Here is a 19,051-nt window from a genome sequence, read left to right as displayed (position 1 = left end):
AACCAGAAAGAAAGAAATGTCTATAGGCTACTCTGTCCAATTCAGGGCTGCATAAAAAGAGTGCTAGAGAGCCCTAAGGCTCTGAGTTGGAACAAACCAGGGCAAGCAGAAGACACATCAAGGAAGCAGCCTGGACCCCAGGGGCAGAAAGGGCTGGACAAGTGCTCACACAATTTATGCCTGGGCCACAAAGGGGAGAGTGCCACACCAGTTCCCAGGCATCCCTTTGCCCATGCTATAGCAGGACAAAGTGCCAGGGCGGAACTTTGGAGGCCTTGTAGGAGGTCTGTGACCAGTGAAATCAACATCCGGATGGGGACTGTCAGCATCACAGCAAGAGATGGAGCCCACAGTGGGTTTGGGACTGCATAAGGAGACAGAGAAATGACCGAGGCCCAAACCTAAATTAAGCCCCCCAGGAAATCAAGCCAAAACACAGGAATTCTTGCAGAGGTGGCTAGTTTCAACTAATGCAAATCAAAGAGAGATAATATAAAAATTCATCAGACTACCTAAAATTCACATTTCAAGAAATGATAAACAGAAACTGCCCTGATACATTAGAACAGGGCAAACAGAAAAATAGAAAAATCCACCTGTCTCTTCCAGAAAGCACAAAATGAAAACTCCTAGGAATGTCACAGACACAAAAAATGCACATGAAGAATTCAGAGTTGCATCAGGGAAATTTTTATGAACTGAGTGAAGAGGAACCAATGCAGTAAACATACAATGTCTACAATGTCAATGCAAACAATTCTAAAAGGTGACTGATTAATTGTAGTGACCAATCTCATCATCGTTCTTGGTCTAGGAAAACAGATGCTGAAATACATTTCCCCCCCCATTCTGTAGAGAGGTAGGGGGCTCAAGTGATGGGATGTTGCATAAACTGTCAGACGTAGCTGCTACATTGATTGGCTTTACTGAACTGGTTTAATTATAAGGAGAGGGGTGCGGGCATGGGGAATGATTGTGAGGTAAAAACAGAAGGGATCAAACACAACTTTCAACAAAAATGAAGAATAAACATTTGGATAGACCAAAGGCTACACACATTGGTATGCTCATGTTGAAAGAACAAGTGGAAGGTTTCCAGGGTGTTGGACTGTTAGGCCTTTGATAGAAGATTTACAGATAGAAGAATTTACAGAATGGTCAAGAATTTCTCATGGGCTAAAGAAGGGCTGTAGGACTTGGGTCCTTCATGGATGCAGAGAACGAGGTAAAGAGCAGTCAATCAATCAACAAGTATTTATTAGGCACCTATATGCCTCTCATGCTAAGCACTGGTGATATTAGTATAAAGAATGAAAAAAATCCCGCTCAAAAGCAGTTTACTTCCTAATGAGAAAGACACATAGATATAAAAATATAGGCAGTATAAATATAAAGTGAATGAATACAAATATATACAAAGTAGTTAAATACAAGATCGCTTGGGAGGGGGACTCTTGCAGTTGCATGGGAGAAGTCAGGAAAAGCTTCATTCAGAAGACGATGGATGCCAGGGCTTTTTCAGAGATGACGAATTTAAGACATCTCTGGAAATCTGGCTTGAAATCACCTTCAACACCCTCAGACCTTTTCCTCCCTGTCCCAGGATGGATATATTTCTTGTTATTTTTAGAAAAGGATTTTAATTTTACAAAATCTTTAATATTGTTTTAAAATGGGAGAAACAAGAGTCCAGGGAGGGATGAAGGGAGAGTGAGTGAAACAGCTGAAGAACTCAGCCTCTGTCCTAGGTGGCGGTAAGGAGCTGGTCCAAGCACCACTGGATCTCTGCCTGTCCTCGGTACGCCTTCTTCAGGCCTCGAGGAAGGTATCGGCATGAGGACAGGTTGAGGTAGCTGAGAGCAGGGCAGCTGCTGATCACAGAGCTGTGGAAGGATAGAAAGGGGGCAGTCAGTGAGCATCAGAACTGGTTCTCTGTCCCATAACCTATCAGCCCTCCGTCTGAGAGGTGTGGCAGAATACAGTTGTAAATGCCTGAGGCCCACAGCTTACATAGTTACATATTAAATAGAAACTACTCCAAAGTTACTAAGCTAAGGTCAAACGACAGGAGAAGGAGGTGCTCCCTGAGTCCTCCCTATAAAGCGAGGAAGGAAGATCTGGAGGGAAAGAAGGGTTTTGTGGGGAGAGGGAACAAAGGCTTTGCAGGGAAAGGAAGACAGAGGGTTTGGGGGAGAAGAGTAAAAGAAGACTGGGAGAGGGAGGAAAGCAGGTTCTAAGGAAGACAGCAGGAGGTTTGAGGGAAGGGAAGACAGATTTCAGAGGCAGGGAGGACAGAGGAAAGGCATGTCTGGGGCAAACAGACAAGAAGGGTTTTTTCAGGAAGAGGAGAGTTCGCAGAGGAGGGAAAAAGGAGAGTAGTAACAGAAAGGGGGAAAAGAGGAGGGTAGAGGGGAATCATAGGTTGATAGATCTGAAGAGAGGGAAGGAAGGATCTGGGTCGAGATGAGGCTGGGCAGGGAGTAGACTTGGGGATGATGCAGAACCTTAAGGCTTAGTTAGGTCCTGACCTGATAGTTGCCACGGTAACTTGGGTGCCCTTGAGGCTGAGAGAGCGAAGGATGGGGCTGTGCCCACTCTCTGTGCTTGAGAAAGCTATCAGGGCCTGCTTCAGATCCTCTTCACGGTAGCACTGGCCATTCAGGTCTAGCTCCTGGAGAGTGCGATGCCACTTCCATGTGAGCAAAGGGCTTCCCTCTTTGGGCAGGGCCACCCAAATTACTGAACCATACAGGCCCAGATGTAGCTGTTCCAGGTCTGAGTAGAGAGAGAAGGGGAAGGGTGATCAGGTCTACATGGTACAACCTGGACACCTAGACTTGAACCCTCAGGTTAGACTCCCTATCTATACCCTGAGGTCAAAGACCATTCCAGCTCCTGAATCCTCCCACTTCCACCTTTCCCACCCCATCCAAGATCACTGGCTTAGTCTTCCTCATCCCTTGTACTAGTAGGCTCCCACCTTTTCTAGGAAGCTTTTCCTCCTCCACAGTTGGACATTATCTTCCCCCTCTGATCTCACACAATACTACACTTTTCTGATGCACTGACCAGCAATACTGCGTATCAGAGTTATTTATGCTTATGTTGTATTTTCCTTAAAATAAAATTAGTATTAACCCTGCTATAAATAATAATTAACACTCATAAAGCACTTTAAAGTTTGCAAATTGCTTTACATTTATTATCTGACTTAAACCACACCACAAACCTGAGAGGGTGGTACCTAATAATAGGTATTATTGTCATCATTTCACAGTTAAAGAGATTGAAATCTGATGAGAGGAAGTGATGTGCCCATGATCACATGGCTAATACATGGCAGAGGCAAGATTTAAACTTGGACCTTGGTCGATCCACGCCCAGCACTCTCTCCTCTACACTGCAACATTCTGCATATCCTCACCCACATGCACTTTTTCCCCCTTAGTACCCCATGTGCCCCAGGCCAGGCAGGCACAGGCAGGACAGGCCCAGTACTCACCAGGGCAAGGCAAGCTGGCTAGGCCTGCAGGCGTGAGGCGGGCACAGCCTCGGAGGTCCAGCACTCGAAGGTGAGGAGATCCATGCAGCAGGCGATGCAGGACCTCATCACTCACGTAGGTGATGGTGGACGTGGCCAGGCAGAGCTCCTCCAGGTCTGGGAAACCAGGCCCCAGGGCTACCCCACGCCCTCCCATCTTGGGAGACCAAACCAGGTTCAGTAAGCGTAGGACCTGTGAGTGGAGGAAGGGGACTCAGGCTCAGAGCTCAGCAGATGTTCCAAGTGGTAGGAGCTCAGAGTCAGATCTTTAGGCTCGGAGAGAGATCAGAGGGCAAGGGAGGGAACAGACACATACCAGGAAGCAGCTTTATTTTGTAATCAAGGCAGCATGGGGGGTCTGCACCTAGGAACAAAGGTGGATGGAGTGGACCTAGAGATGGGGAGAGCAATAGCTGGGAAGTGAAGGGAGACCAGGGAGGGGGTAGGGGGCGTGGTGTGTGTGACCATATCATAGCAGAGGCTGAGAATAGAAAGTGATACTAGTCCCCTAGGGGTCTGGTACCAGCAGCCAGGGATAAAAGTAATTGAAAATGAGAGATACCTGGGGCTGGGAAATAACAACAGCTCTAGCTGAGACTGAAGGATACCTACAGCTGGGGACAAGGGGATATCTATGACTGGGGATGGGAATACCTGGAGCCGGGGACAGCCAGTCTGCAGAGCCTCAATGTGCAGCTGAAAGTGTTGACTATTGGGTTTTATCCCTGTGTCCACCTCAAGGAGCTGGAGCTGGGGGCAGCATCCATTCTGCCAGGAAGACGGCGGTGATGGGGATTAGAGGGTAGGGAAGTAGGGTAGAGCTCAACTCAAGGGCAGGCACGGAAGTCCCCATTTCCCTAAACACAGCCTTCCCTCTATTTCCCCAAATACAGCCTTCCCTCTATTTCCCCTGCCCCCTATCATTCCCTGCTCCATCCTTTCTCCCAACCCCATCAAGTGAGGCTCACCGACAACAAGGAGATGATGGAGGTCATTTGGCTACTATAAGTTAGCCACAGCTGCCTGAGTTGTTTGCCTGCTGCCTCCAGAAAGCCAACTACTGCTGCTGACTCCACCTGAAAACAAACATGGAGCAGATCATTGCTAGGCAACTTTTTAGGGGTGAGTGAGGGTGAATAGTAATAGTCCATGATGGACAGGTGGATCACAGAGCACTCACCTGGGAGTTCTGCAGATTGAGGCTATCCAGCTGGGGGCAGGCCCTTGGCAGAGTAACCAAGGCCTTTGCTGTCACAGACTGACAGTGGGAAAGCTTGAGAGATGTGAGGTGGGGACAAGACTCACTGACAGCCTATTAGGACAGAAGGCACCTTGGTGTTATCCAAGCCCACCTCCCACAGATGCCCCCCCATCACGGGCCAACTCTAGTACTCCTCTTCATTCCTCTGGCCCTACAAGGGAGGGAAGCCGTGCCTGATCCAATTTTACCCCTTCTGCCCTCTTAACTCAGGCATCCAACTACCCTCCCACCCATAATTTCATATTATTTCCCTTCATATACTTTACAATCCAGTCAAATGGGAATACTAATTGACATGCGGTCTTCTATCTTTGTGCATTTGCGTAGGCCATACCACACATCTGGAATATGTTCCCTTCTCATCTTTGCCTTCTTCTTTCAAGGCTGAGCGTACTGCCTCCACAACATACAAAGCACACATCCAACACAGTTTGCTGTTTTTGCTTGTTTTGTGGGAGTAAGAGTATAAGTATCTGGAAGGATTGGGAAAGGTTCCTGGAAGGGGAAGGGGGAGGGGGAGGGAGAGTCCTGGAACTGTGCTCTATGGAAAGGTAGGGACTCTACAAAGTGCAGGGGAGGAGGCAGAATATTTCAAGCAGGGCACTCCTAGGTAAAGGTATGCAGGTGGGAGACGTAATGTCCCGTATGGTAACAGCAAACAGTCCAGCTTAGCTACAGCACAAAGTAGAGAGTGATGGGGAGTGATGTCTGATCAGTTGGGAAAGATAACTCGAAGCCAGATCGTAAAGAGCTATAACTACCAACTAGAAGAGTCTGTATGTGATGCTAGAAGCAACAGAGAGCCACTGAAGCTTCTTCAGCAGGGGAACGATATGGCTGACCTATGATAGAAGCAGTGATGTTGTCCATACCTATAGGTGTTCAACTAAGGCTGGAGCCCACTTTTCTTTTCCTGAAGTTCCTATTTTCCCCATTCCTAACTGTAGGACAGAGTGGAAAATAAGTAATGGGTGGAGAAAGGAAGGGGGAGAGAGGGTGGGGAAGGGGAAGATAAAATAGAAGAGGGAGGAAAGGAGGAGGGAAAAGGGAATAGGGTTTACATAGCACTTACTATGTGCCAGGCACTGTGCTATGTGCTTTTTACAAATGTTATCTCATTTTATCTTCACAACAACCCTAGGAGGTGGGTGCTATTATTAGCCCCATTGAACAGTTGAGGAAACTGAGGCAAACAGAGGTTAAGTGACTTGTCTGGAGTCATACAGCTAGTAAGTGTCTGAAGATGGATTTGAACTCAGGCTTTCCTGACACCAGGCCCAGAGCTATCCACTGCACCACCTAGCTACCTAGGTGGAGGGAAGAGTTCTGTTCAGGGATCTGAATCTTCCTTGCCCTAACAACAGGGACTAGAATTTAGAGGGTAATACTAGGAAGACCTGTTTGATCCTGCCCAGAAGGGAGGGCAAGTAAACAGTAGGGAGAGCTCCTGCCCACTAAGCACTCCTGGCCTAGGTGAGGAAGGTGCATGTTGATAGGAAATGTTAGCACTTACAAAGCAATTTGATGCAAGAATAGGTTGTCTTTCAGTTCAAGGAGAAATACATCAAGGTTAAAGGACAGCATATCCCTCCCAGCCCCCTATCCCAATCTCATTACCTTCAGCATCAGAGGTACATAGTTTTTCCAGTGAGATAGAGAGAGCTCCCGGAGGAATAAAAACCTGCCACAAAGAAATGGGTATGTGTTTTTCTGTATCTCTTTCCAAGATCTCATATTCAGCTATTCCCTCCTCACAAAAAAGCATGAGCCATCATCCTTCTGAAATACCCTAGACAGCCACCCCTCCAACCCTTCTACCTCTTCTAGTCCAGGTAAAGCAAAAAGACTCATGGGAGCAATTCTTCCGGAAAAGAGAGTGGTGCTAGGTGCCAGGAGAAATCCTTTCCCTTGCCACTCCCTTCAGCAGGAGAGATTTCAACCCTGTGAAGGGCAGTCTCAAGCTAGGGGTAAGCTAATGCCAGAGGAGGCAGCCAGGCCAAAGGACATAGGCAGAAAACACACTGCATGAAGTGGGAACGTTATCCTCACCTGTTGGGCACCAGCCACTCTAGAGAACTGAGAATCTTCTTCTCCAACTTTGATGGAGGACCTTTTGAGCGAGAAGGCCAAGGTGGGGCCAGAGACACTTTCTGCCATAGCACTGACTGGGAAGCAGCATCATACCACAGGCGGCACACACGGGCAGCCCTGTAAGGCACAAGGGGTTCTGCTATTCCTGTCTCCCTATTAAGCTATCTAGGCACTCATCCATAGCACCTCCCACTTGGGACACTAAAATAAATAAAATAGCCTAAGCTGGCCTCTTTCCTTTCTTACCTCTCCAGCCCCACATAGTCCACAGCACTATATGCTCTTCCCTCTATTTGGAATACCTTCTTGCAGTCTCACCCTTAAAAATCTTTCTAACCCAGCCTTTCAGAGAAGGATTGGATACCTGCAAAGGAAGGGCACTGCCCCTTCAGATGCCACTAACACTTGGAATATTCGAACCAAGATCTCCAGAGGAATATGGTCTCCCCAGCCCGGCCCTGAAGTAGCACTCTCCTGAGGAGGAGACTGCCTCCCTGGAACTCGGCTGAGATCTGCACCATTTGGGGTCTCCACTCGACGTGGCTGACGACACTTTGGCTGTTGGACCTTTGGTCGAGCTAACTTCCTGAGATGGCAAGCCTTTTTCCTGTGGGCCCGTGGTGTTGGCTCTTCCAGATTGGGTACAATCAGCAGCATGTCCTCAGCTTCATGAATGTGGTAACCAACCCTTGCAGATGGCCGTCTCGATGAACTTTTTCTCTTCTTTTTCTTCTGGGGGGGCCCAACTGGAACTGAGGGTCTTGACCTCTTGCTAGGCTTGAAATGTGATTGCTGTGATGAACTGGAGTCCTCTTGAAGAGGTAAAGCCATCCTATTGCTGGAGTCCTCAGGGACCTCCTCCATATTCTCAAGAGATGGGGCAAATCATAATAGTGCCCCTAGGGGATCCTGTGAGAGAAACGAGAAGGGTCAGTGTTAAGAAAAGAGCATTTGGTATGAACTCCAAGGGTGAGGACAAAGAGCTCACATGAAATCCCCACTGTCACACCAGCCTAAACCCATTTTTTGGAGAGTGGGGTCAGTGTCACTACACTGGTGAAAGGTACATGCCAGATGACTCCTCATTTTCCTGTAACCCACAAATACAATCAGCAACTGAACCCTGTCATTTCTGCCTCCATAACACCTCTCACATCCAACACCTTCTCTCTATTTACATAGCCACCACCCCACCTTAGTTCAGGCCCTAATTACTTCTCACATGGACCATTACAATAGCCTACTAATAAGAAGTCTCAAGTCTCTTTTCACTCCAAATCATCTTCCATTCAACCACCAAAGTGATTTTTCTAAAGTCGACGACATGATTTTCATGCTCAGTTGCTTCCTATTGCTTGTAAGATAAAGCGTAAACTCCTCTGTTTGCCTCTTAAAGTCCTTCACAAGCACACCCTCACCCACCTCTCCAGACTCATTATATATTATTCCCTTTTCGACACACTACAATCCAGCCAAATGGTCCCTGTTGCTATTGCTCCTACATGACACTCTACCCATCTCCAGTGGCTGGAGTGCTCTTCCTCTTCACCTTTGTCATTAGAATTCCTTACTTCCTTCGAGACTCAGCTCGAATTCTACCTTCTCCATGAAGATGTTCCTGATTCCACTAACTGCTAGCACCTTCTCTCTAAAAATTACCCTGTGTTTAATTTACCATGTACTTGTATATGTGTATGTTGTATTCTTGCATAGAATAGAAGCTCTTAGAGAGCCAGGATTGTTCCATTTGTGTCTTTGTATCACCAGGGCCTAGCACAGTGCTTGGCATAGAGCACACCTAATAAATTCTTATTGATTAACTGATGCCAGTGTTACTGTATTACCAAAGATGACTTGTATACAAGTGTCATAAAAATAACAACTGTAACGTGTAACATGAAAGACTGACAACCGATGGATAACATAAATGTTGCATGCCACTAATATTGACAGAATATTAAAAGACCTAGAAGACCTGGTGGGTAGACCAGAGGGGTCAAATTTCTGGCCTACCTGAACAAGATTAAAATGTAATTGGGAAATGCTTAGCAAAATAAAAACTATACAACAGAGATGATGTTAATTTGTGGTTTTCTAAGTCAATATGTGTTTCTGTTTGAGTCTGACATCTCTGGAATAGATCATCTGAGGAGGATCTTTTAAAGCTCAAGGACGTGACTCACTCAGGCTGCAGAAGGCATGATAAGAGTCTGATCTGTGCCTAAGGAAGTACTGGATTATATACACATTAGGATGGGAAATCAGAGAATGCTATAGACAGAATATACATAGATTTTAGAAAAAACATTTGACAAAAGAAGTCTTTCTTACTCTCCTTGTGAACAAGATAGAGAGATGTGGGACAAATGAGTGTACACCTGGGTAGGGACTCAAAGAATAGTCATTCATGTATTAATGTCAAAATGAAGAAAGATTTCTCCTAGAAGGATCCCATCTTTGGCTCTGTTGTTCAACATTTTTGTTAGTGACTTGGGTGAAGGTGTAAGTATGATGTGAATATTCAAAAATTATCTCTGGTTTTGGGATTCTCTGTTTCATAAAGCTCACTTGTAAAAGGACGCTTCTTCTCTAATACATCCTCTACTCCTACTCAACACCTCACTATCTTGCCTTTTCCTGGAGACTTCCATTACCTTCTGCTACAAACTTCAATGCCCCATGCTTGTACAGAGACAGTGGAAGGCGGGGTTATAATCAGTCAATCCCTAGCCTCACTCTGCTTATGACATCAGAGATGGAAAAACATTCAGAAACACCCAAGCAAGAACCACCTCCTTCTTATCAGGATTCATGTCTGCACTGTCAAGCTGCCCTGGTGTGGAGGAGACCAGATGTCACCTACCTCTTCCACAACGAGGAGTAACAGAGGAGAGCTGGCAAAGGAGGGCATGCCAAGTTCAGGGGCAGCCTCTCTGAAGGACCAACAGTGACCCCCAACTCCTCCCATGATATAAAGACCATACGCCTGAGGTTTGGAGACCTCCTTATTGTATCCTTTCCCTGTTGTCCTATGCTCCCTTGGTGTCTCATTTCAGGCCTGAGGACCTCCCCTGTGTGAGTTAAATGTACCATAATTAAGACCTATTCTTTTAAGTATTATTGGCCTGTTTGACTCTTTAATGAAAACTTTGCTAAGTCTCAAAAAGGTTGAGATGGAATGAGACAGTATGCTTGTGAGATTTGACTCCACACAGTTTGAAGGGATAATTAAGACATTCAACAATAAGATTCAAAAAAGGTCTAACTCAATGAATCATACCAGATGAAATTTAATGGGGATAAATGCAGTCTGACACTGCACTGGATTGAAAAAAAAAAACTGCATGAGTACATCTGAGATGGATAGATAGGTGAATGGATAACCAACCATTCATATAAACAAGATCTATGGGTTTTTGTGGACTCCCAAGTTCAATATGAGTAGGCTATGAAACACATCTCCCAATGTATCCCACTTTTATCCCTCACCTCAACCAAGAAGAGAGGAAGGTACCTTCTCATGTTTTCTCTTTGGGCTAAGTTTAGTCATTATAACTTCACAGCATTCAGTTCCAGTTGTTTTATTATTTCCATTTCTATTATTATAGCCTGTGTATATACTGTCTTCCCAGTTCCTCTTACTTCACTTTGCATCATCAGTTCATACATAATTCTTCTTTAGACTCATCAAGTTTGCTGTTTTTTACAGCACAGTAATATATTCCTGTACTACATCTTGCTTAACCATTCCTCTGTCAGTGGGCACCTATTTTGTTTCCCACTACAAAATGTGCTGCTACAAATATTTTAGAGTATATGAGACCTCTCCTAGTCAACAAGCATTTATTAAGTGCACGCTACTTGCCAGGCACTGTGCTAAGTGTTGAAGATATGAAGAAAAGTGATAGTATAAATGGTTGAGGTGAGAGAACATGGGCATGGAATACTATAAATAATGTTTGACTTTCTTGGTGTGTTGGTTTAGTTATGGTAAATGTCTTTACTCTTTTTAATTGTTACAAATGATGGCTCTGAGGGGAGGAGAGAAAAAGGGATACACTGGGAAATGGAGGTGATGTAAAAATGAAAAATATCAATGAAAATCTATTTTTAAAAAATAAAGCTCTTCACAACTGGATTTCTTCCTATCTTTCTAGCCTGATTATATTGTTCTTCTCCATCCACTTCACAGTTCAGCTATCCTGACTTACTTGCAGCTTCCAATATGTGCCATTCTATGTCTTCCTCTGATGCATTTGCCCAGGGTGTGTCTCATGGCTGGAATGCATTCCCTCCTCATCGTTGTGTCTTGGAATCTCTGCTTTCCTTCAAGAGCACCTTTTGTATGAAGTCTTCTGAGATCAAACCTATACTTCGCAATATCTTGTATTTACGTTGTATATACATTCTGTATATTTCATAAAGGCAAATGTTGTCTCCCTTGTTAAAATGTAAACTCACTGAGGGCAAGGATTGTTTCGTTTGTCTTTGTATTCCCAGTTCTTAGCACAGTACCTGCCGCTGGGATTTGGCGGGTGGGATCAGGAAACACTTCATGTGGAAAGAGGGGCTAGAGCTGGGTCTTGAAAGAAAGAGTCAGGTAAGGAGGGAGTACATACAGGCAAGGCAGATAGCCACAGCAAAGACATGGAAGTGAGAAACAAGAGTGTCATGCTATGAAAGACAGCAAGTAGGTTACTGTGAGCTAATGTGCCCAGGTGCTTAACAAATGTTTGTCAATTGAGCTATTCTTGGAAATTATGCCTCTCTAAATGAAGCCCAAAACTGAATTTGCACAAATCACACTAATGACTCATATTGAACTTGCAGTCACACTAAAGCCCCCAAATCTTTTTCAGATAAACTGATGCCTAAACATACCCCACTCCATTCTATACTTACAAAGTCAATTTTTTTGAAACCAAGTATAAAACTTTATATTTATTCTTATTGAATTTCATCTTATTAGATTCAATTCAATGTTTTAGACCATTGAGTTCTTTTTCTGGATCCTGACTGTCACCCAGTTGTCCCTTCCAACTCAGTACCACCTGCAAATGTGGAGTATGAGACATCATACCTTAATAAGAAGAGACACCTGGGGCATTCCTTCACAGACTATCCTCCAAGTGAACAAATACTTAACACTTAACAGCTACTCTTTGAGTCTGTCCACCTAACTAGTTCCAAAATGATCCTAATTCAATCATAAAACACTTATTAATGCCCACAATATGAAAGATACTCACTATGTACCAGGAATACTAAGGGCAAAAACTAAACAGTCTCTTTACATGCTACTGGGGATAAAGGGGTGAGGAAGGATGTAGGCAAATAAACCAACATAAAATATATAAAAAGTAAATACAAAATAACTGAACAAGAGGACTGGGGAAATCAGAAATAGAAGCCTGTAGGAAGTGGCACTCCAGCTGAAACTTGAAGGAAGCTAGGGATTCTAAGAGTCAAAGGTACAGCAGCAGTGCATTCCAGACATGAACAAGGGAGTAATGATGATGGAATGTCCCATGTTGAGAAAAACAAGAAGGCCAAGTAGTCAGGAATGTAGCGTGTGTGAAGGAGGATAAAATGAAATTATCTGGAAAGCTAGGTTGGTGCCAACTGTGAAGGGCTCTAAATGCCAAAAAGAGAAGTTTGTATTTTATCCAAAGGCAACAGGGAGCCACTTAAGTTGCTTAAGCAGAGGTGTGACTTGGTCAGACCTGTTCTTTAGGTATACTGATCTGTTTGGAGGAAAGATTGGAAAGAGAGGATACTAGAGGCAAGGTGACCAATTAGCTATTTTAACAGTCCAGGCAAGAGTTGATTAAGATCCTGAACAGGTTGAGTGGAGCTTACAGAAGTAAGCAATATTGTGGAGGCTCAATCAATAAGGTTTGGCAACCAACTGGATATGATGGTGAGGAAGAAGGAATAGCTGAAGATAAAGAAAATATACGTCTCCTTTTGGAGATGATGCCTCCCGGACATCTGGCTAGAAATTTCCTGCAGGCAGTAAGTGATATAGGAATAGGACTGGATATGTAGATGTTGGTAGTCTTTTACATAGAGATGATAAATGAACCCAAAGGACTTGTTAAGATCACCTACATAAAGAGTGTAGAGGACAAAACTTTGGAATACAACCACCCATAGGAGGCGGCACCAGAATGATAATCTCAAAAAGGATTCTCCCGGTGGATAGTGCCCTCCCATTTACTTTGTCTATACACGCTGTGTTCCAAAAGTTCTAGGACAGTTTTAAAGGTTAAAACCGCGCTCACTGACTAGCTGTGTGGCCCTGGGAAAGTCACTTAACCCCGAATGCCTCACCGAAAAAACAAAAACAAAAAACGCACTCAGAATTTTGGGACACCCTGCATTTGCATGTGCTTGTGGGCGTACACTGTTGTTTCACCGCGGTGGAAGCCAAGCTCCTTAGGCGCAACGACCCGTTCGGGTTTTTCTGGTGTTCCTAGTGTACAGCACAATGCCGGCCACTGGCTGAAGGAATGAATGAGATGGAGAGGTCAGACAGGCAGGAGGGGCTAAGTCTCAAAAACCGAGGGACAGTGTGTGTGGGGGAAGGGGGAGAAGGGGCCACAGGGAGGGGCTCTGTTGGGGGAGGGGCTTTCTTGAGGAAGGAGGGCGCCCTGGCGATGGGGAGGGGCCCTACGAGGGAGGAAGCGCTAGGTGAAAGGGAGGAGTGCGGCCGGTGCACGGGGGCTCCCAAAGCGCACCACAGGGCTCCCTGGGAGTTCCAGGGGAAGGTGAATCGACGGAACAGTGTCGGGTCTCTCACCTGACTCGGGCCCGGGTCTTTTCCCTCACCCTCCTTTTGGACTTTCGGTCTTCCGCGCGTTCAGCCGCCACTTCCGGGCACGTGGTCGTTGGGCGGGACTTCCGGCGCGGGAGTGGCCGGCCCGGCCCGGCGACGGGGGCGGGGAGATAGCAAGGGGCGGGGCCCCAGGGAGCCAGCTGCGGAGTCGCGGCACGTAAGTTTCCTCCACTCCTCCCATCTGCTCCCGCGCCCCCCTCTCCCCACCCATCCCTGTACCCTCTCCTCGGCTCCGGCCTGTCCGCTTGGCTCTGAGCTGTACGGGGCCGGCCGGCTCGCCGGGCTCCGCTTCCCTCGCTTCGCTTGCACGGAGCGTGACACCTGCTGCACGCGCCCGGCCCGGGGTCCCGCGACCCTGGGGTCCTGGTGAGATGAGCGCTAGATGCCCCGGGCCCCGACTGTAGCTAGCTCTTGGCGCTGGACGCCGCGGGTCTGCCTCGCAGGAGGAGTGGCTTCCACGTGCCCTGCCTCAATTTCCCCGACTGTAATGGAGGGGTGGGAGGCGTCTCCCGGCGGTGCCAGGCGCCACCGCTGCTCGGAAAATGCCTAATCCCAGAGTGGAGTCGGCTCTGGGAAATTACTCTTATCCAGGATTTGTGCTCCTTTCTGCCGGTGCACTACTGTTGAAAACCCTTCTTCCTTCCTTCCTCCTCTCCCCGCCCCCGCCCCAGACCCTTACCCCCAATACTGTTTTACCCCTGCAGCCTTTATTCCTTTTATGCTTGGCTTCCCTGAGCCCCCATGGGGAACCTGGTGCCCCTTCAGAGATGACCTGGCTCCCCATCCCTGCAGACCAATGCCCCGTCCTTGCCCTCTTTCCCCCATTCCAACCCTGGCTTCAAGCCTCCCTCCAATTCCACCATAGCTTTCCTTGCTATCAGAGTCCTAGATCCTCATCCTTCCTCAGAGTACCAGGGAGGTCCTTGGCCATGGGCCAGCTGAGCTGGAAGCTTTCCTTCTCCTCCTCTTCCTTTTCCTCCCCCCAGTGGAATTGAACCTTGGGTCCTGCCTTCAGGCCCTGCACTGGTTAGGTTGACCTCTCCCCTATCTGTAGTCCTAGAGACCCAAGAACCAGCCAAACCCAGCCGTAGTCCAGGTGGCCCCTGAAGCCTCAGGACCCGAAGGTACTGGGTGGGGTGGGAGGGAGTGGTATAGAGGCTGTCTGGTGTCTTTGTCCTTCCTTATTTCCCTATCAATCTATCTCACAAGCCTCCAGAAATAGTCTCTACCTCTAAGCTTCCATATATCACTATGATATTTCTTTTCCCTTCAGGCCAGCTGGGATGGCAGCCCCCAGTGGCCACACAGTATTCACACACATCCTGGTGGCTCTCTTTGCCATGGGTTCCTGGATTGCCATCAATGGGATCTGGGTAGAGTTGCCAGTCCTGGTAAAGGACCTACCTGAAGGTGAGTGAGGAGGAGAAAAGGGCCTGGGGCCAAGGTTTAGGATTGGAGGCTAGGGGATAGAAATAGAGGTTGGGCCTTGGGCCAGATGTGGGGACTGGTAGTGAAGGATTAGGGATGGGAGAGCTGACCCTCAGGCCTACCTCCTCTTGTTTGCAGGGTGGAACCTTCCCTCCTACCTGTCAGTGCTGGTAGCCTTTGGAAACCTGGGACCCCTGGCTGTAACACTGTGGGGTCGCCTGTCAAAGGGTGAACTGGGCCCAATCCGGGCAGTGCAGGCTCTGGGTGTGGTGGGCATGGCACTGCTGGCTCCTCTGTGGTCCCATGTGGTACCTATGGCAGGGCAGCACCATGCTGTGGCCTTCCTAGCATTAGCCTTTGCACTGGCCCTGAGCTGTTGTGCCTCCAACGTCACTTTCCTTCCCTTCATGTCCCATCTGCCCCCATCCTTCCTCCGCTCATTTTTCTTGGGTCAGGGTCTTAGTGCCCTGCTGCCCTGTGGGCTGGCTCTGGCCCAAGGTGTGGGCCACCTAGAGTGCCAACCAGCCTCCTCTTCCAATTCTGGGGTTTCCACCTTGCAATCCTCATCAGGTCCCAATGTTTCTCTCTCCCCTGGCATCTCCCCATCAGGCCACATGGTGCCTGTCTACTTTAAGGAGCACTTTTCAGCCAGCACCTTCTTCTGGGTGATAACCAGCCTGCTTGCTATCTCAGCAGCAGCCTTCCAGGGACTGCTGCTCTTGCTGCCATCTGCACACACCACAGTTACCCCTAGGAATGAAGGGCAGGGGCAGGAAGCCATCCCAGAGGAAGAGGCGTCACCACTTCGGGAGCCAGGAGAGGAGATTGGGACACCTGAGCCAGAGTCAGAGAAAAGAACCCAGGCTCCACTGGAGCTGTGTTCAGTCAGAGGAGCCTGCTTGCTGGGGCTGCTGGGGGCCACAAATGCCCTGACCAACGGGGTACTGCCTTCTGTACAGAGCTATTCCTGCCTGCCCTATGGGCGCCGGGCCTACCACCTGGCTGTGGTGTTAGGAAGTGCCTCCAGTCCCCTTGCCTGCTTCCTGGCCATGGCTGTCCTCTACAGGTGATAGTAGATCCCAGAGAGGGAGCTCACTGGGGGAAAGCCCAGGGATGGCAGCCCAAGGAGGGTGAAATGGGCAAAGATCTAGATGGGGACACAGAAGAAGGTGGGGGTCCCTGCTTCTCAGACCCCCTGATTGGCAACTCTTTCTTCCCTCAGGTCACTGCCTGTTCTGGGTGTCCTTTCACTGCTGGGTACCTTTTTGGGGACCTATGTGATGGTGTTGGCAGCCCTGAGCCCCTGTCCCCCCCTAGTGGGCACCTCTGCAGGTGTAGTCCTTGTGGTAAGTGAATGACTGCCCTAGGCTGGGGAAACTGATGTATATCTGGGAACAGGGAAGTGGTATGTCTTCCTGGCTGGGCCCCTTATCCTCAATCCTTCTGCTTCCTCCTAACCTCTTCCAGGTGCTGTCCTGGGTCCTATGCCTGGGCACCTTCTCCTACGTGAAGGTGGCAGTGAGCTCACTTCTGCATGGTGGTGGCCGAGTTGCGCTGCTGGCAGCAGGCATTGCAATCCAGATAGGTTCTCTAATGGGGGCTCTTGCCATGTTCCCCACAACGAGCATCTACCAGGTCTTCCACCGGAGCCAGGACTGTGTGGACATGTGCAGCCCCTGATGATCCCTGAGGGGTTTGTTGGGAGTGCCCTTCCCTTCTCTACCCCCTACCCTCCCAGGAGTAAAGTAACTCCATCCCTGCTGGAGCAGCATGTGCCTTATTCCCTTCGGTGGGTGAGGTGTCGTCCCTAGCACAATTCCCATCTCTCAGGGACGGACCAATTGGCTTAGGTGTCACAGTGCCCCTACCCCCCTGGAACCCTTCTCCCCAACCAAAAAGAAAAAACAAACAACCTGACCCAAACTTAGGAATAGAGACTGAGGACCAAAGACAGAGATTCTGTTGTTTTCCCTCCTGGGAAGCTTCCCTATTGGCCCCCCTCGGGTCACTTATCCTCTTGGTCCTAGAACTGAACAAAGTTCAGCAGACCTCTCCAGAGACCGGCTGTGTAGAAGGCCTTGGGCTGGGGATTACAGAGAAGACAGCTGACAATTCCTGGGCATATGGGAGCAGGTGACATTCTACACAGTGTCCCTCAGACTCAGACCCCAAGTCCAGTTACAACTATAATTTTAGAATAAAAGTTCTATTTTCTATCTGAGTGGGACTAATCAGTGGGGGTCAAATTCGTTTTTAGACCTTTCCAGAGTCCCCTTCCTCCCTTCACCCTCAGTGACTGGCCCAAGGAGCCCTGTACTCAGCGGAGAGTACAAGCTTATCTCAGCCTGCCTGATAGCTGCGGCTTTGTGGGGTCCTGGAGGACAGGACTATCTCAGGCAGGGCCTCATGTGCTAGGGTCACTACCAGCCTAAAATTGTCTTCCTCATAAGCTTGCTACCCAAGTCCAGAGAAATTCAAAGGACAAAGTGGTAACCCCAGGGCAGGGTCACTGAGGAGGACATGGCTGGTCACAAGACCACCATCCTGGTGCCCAGCACCTCCCTGGCCTGAGCCCCCCTCCTTTCTATGTCCCCAAACTGAGCTGTAGGGAAAGGGTTAATTATGCTGTGCTTGGGCTGACTGTGGGGGGTCCAGCCTCTGCTTATTGTTCTCTGCTGAAAGGCTGTCTGGGAACTTCCCAAGGTTCCGTGTAACTGACCTTGCAGTCTCTATCCACACAGCCTTTGATTTGGCCCTGGGCCCTACCCATCTGTACCTCCCAGAGTCCACTACCACAACCCCTGCCTCCTCTTAGTTTATGGCGCCAATAGTGTGTCCGACCTTCTTCCAAGGCTATTTCCTGAAAGCCTCATCTCTCCCAACAGCAGCTCCTCGTTCTCCCCAGCAAGAGGCCCTTGGGAAGGCAACCTCTGAGGGCATTCAGTCCAGCTCTCTCATTTTACAAAGGGGAGAGGGGAAAGGTCTTACAGGCAGCTAGTAGTAGAGCTGGGGGCTCTGGTCCAGGTCCTCTGGCTCCAAATGCAGTGCTTCACCTTCACAAAGAAAGGGCCAGTGTGGTCATTTTCCTTCACAAATCACTGAAGAAGTATGCTTGGTTCCAGATTGCAGAGACACGAGTTACAGGCAGTTGGCCTAGGGAACCTTGCCCCATGCAGTCTTCTCCATTCTGTCCTTCACACCACTGCCAGGCTCATCTTCCTCAAAGAAATCTGGTTTTTTAAGTGACAACTCTGCTAAAAAAAATATCTGAAATGGTTCCCTACCTTCTGCCAAATAAAATTCAAATTCTGTTGCCTGGGTTCAAATTTCTCCACAACCTGGCACCACCCTGCTTTTCCAGTCTTTTTCCCTGCTACTCTACTCGATGCTGTGCTCTAAGCCAAACTGCATATCTCTGCCTTTATGGTCTCCCACCTATGATGTCCTGCTTCCTCCTTTTGTCTTTGTGAATTTTTACTTACCGTTTAAGGCCCTGGTCAAATGCCCGATTATCCAGAATGCCTTCTCAGATCTCCCAGGCAGTCATTACCTTCCCTATAGACCTCCCATAACTTTTTGTACTTCTGTGTATTGTAGTATGTTTGCCTTAAATCCCTCTACTGGACCATGACTTCCACCAAGAAAGGAACCAAGTGTAATAAATAGCTCCCATTTACATTTTAAATATTTAAATAATCATTTTTAAATTAAATTAAAATTTTTAATTATAATTATTTAAATTTTAAATATATTTGTGTTTTATGTTTTAAAGTTTACAAAGCATTTTCCTTTTTTTTTTTTTTCACCTGTAAGGCAAAAAGTACAAATACTCCCTTTTTACAAATGAGGAAACAGAGAGGCCAAATGAGGTCCATTATATACAAAGCACCTT

At 47.7% G+C, this 19,051-nt stretch overlaps 2 protein-coding genes across 7 annotated transcripts; one reads left to right on the top strand and one right to left on the bottom strand.

Moving 5' to 3' along the window:
* Positions 1-667: 667 nt before the first annotated feature.
* FBXL6 (F-box and leucine rich repeat protein 6) lies at positions 668-13,790 on the bottom strand. Of its 2 annotated transcripts, none has more exons than XM_027857735.1 (10): positions 13,696-13,790; positions 7,258-7,802; positions 6,852-7,010; positions 6,420-6,483; positions 4,722-4,853; positions 4,510-4,617; positions 4,196-4,309; positions 3,503-3,734; positions 2,529-2,775; positions 668-1,883 (listed from the first exon to the last, which is right to left on the bottom strand). In XM_027857735.1, exons 2-10 carry the CDS (start codon positions 7,755-7,757, stop codon positions 1,745-1,747), a joined length of 1,695 nt encoding a protein of 564 aa, XP_027713536.1. In that variant the 5' UTR covers positions 7,758-7,802; positions 13,696-13,790; the 3' UTR covers positions 668-1,744. The 2 variants fall into 2 exon arrangements, with proteins under 2 accessions (XP_027713536.1, XP_027713537.1); XM_027857736.1 differs by lacking the exon at positions 13,696-13,790 and adding an exon at positions 13,253-13,339.
* SLC52A2 (solute carrier family 52 member 2) lies at positions 13,347-17,380 on the top strand. 5 transcript variants are annotated; one of them, XM_027857739.1, is made up of 6 exons: positions 13,870-13,888; positions 14,786-14,855; positions 15,005-15,141; positions 15,298-16,225; positions 16,382-16,505; positions 16,627-17,380. In XM_027857739.1, the coding sequence occupies exons 3-6, from the start codon at positions 15,015-15,017 to the stop codon at positions 16,837-16,839; spliced, it is 1,392 nt and encodes a 463-aa protein (XP_027713540.1). In that variant the 5' UTR covers positions 13,870-13,888; positions 14,786-14,855; positions 15,005-15,014; the 3' UTR covers positions 16,840-17,380. The 5 variants fall into 5 exon arrangements, with proteins under 5 accessions (XP_027713538.1, XP_027713541.1, XP_027713540.1 ...); XM_027857737.1 differs by lacking the exons at positions 13,870-13,888; positions 14,786-14,855 and adding an exon at positions 13,347-13,422; XM_027857740.1 differs by lacking the exon at positions 14,786-14,855 and having other exon boundaries at positions 13,839-13,888.
* The last annotated feature ends 1,671 nt before the right edge of the window (positions 17,381-19,051 follow it).

This window comes from Vombatus ursinus, unplaced genomic scaffold, assembly GCF_900497805.2.
Source record: "Vombatus ursinus unplaced genomic scaffold, bare-nosed wombat genome assembly UNPS02012319.1, whole genome shotgun sequence".
NCBI classification, from domain to species: domain Eukaryota; kingdom Metazoa; phylum Chordata; class Mammalia; order Diprotodontia; family Vombatidae; genus Vombatus; species Vombatus ursinus.
This window is presented reverse-complemented; position numbering and strand designations above follow the sequence as displayed.

Bases quoted from the DNA above. Each gene is read 5' to 3' on its own strand.
- FBXL6 (XM_027857735.1), bottom strand. From the start codon at position 7,757: ATGGAGGAGGTCCCTGAGGACTCCAGCAATAGGATGGCTTTACCTCTT. The intron at 7,011-7,257 runs GTATCCAATCCT...TGTGCCTTACAG, and splicing joins GCAGTGCCCTTCCTTTGCAG to GGCTGCCCGTGTGTGCCGCC. The intron at 4,854-6,419 runs GTAATGAGATTG...CTGTCCTAATAG, and splicing joins ATGTACCTCTGATGCTGAAG to GCTGTCAGTGAGTCTTGTCC.
- SLC52A2 (XM_027857737.1), top strand. The intron at 15,142-15,297 runs GTGAGTGAGGAG...TCTTGTTTGCAG, and splicing joins GGTAAAGGACCTACCTGAAG to GGTGGAACCTTCCCTCCTAC. The intron at 16,226-16,381 runs GTGATAGTAGAT...TTCTTCCCTCAG, and splicing joins GCCATGGCTGTCCTCTACAG to GTCACTGCCTGTTCTGGGTG.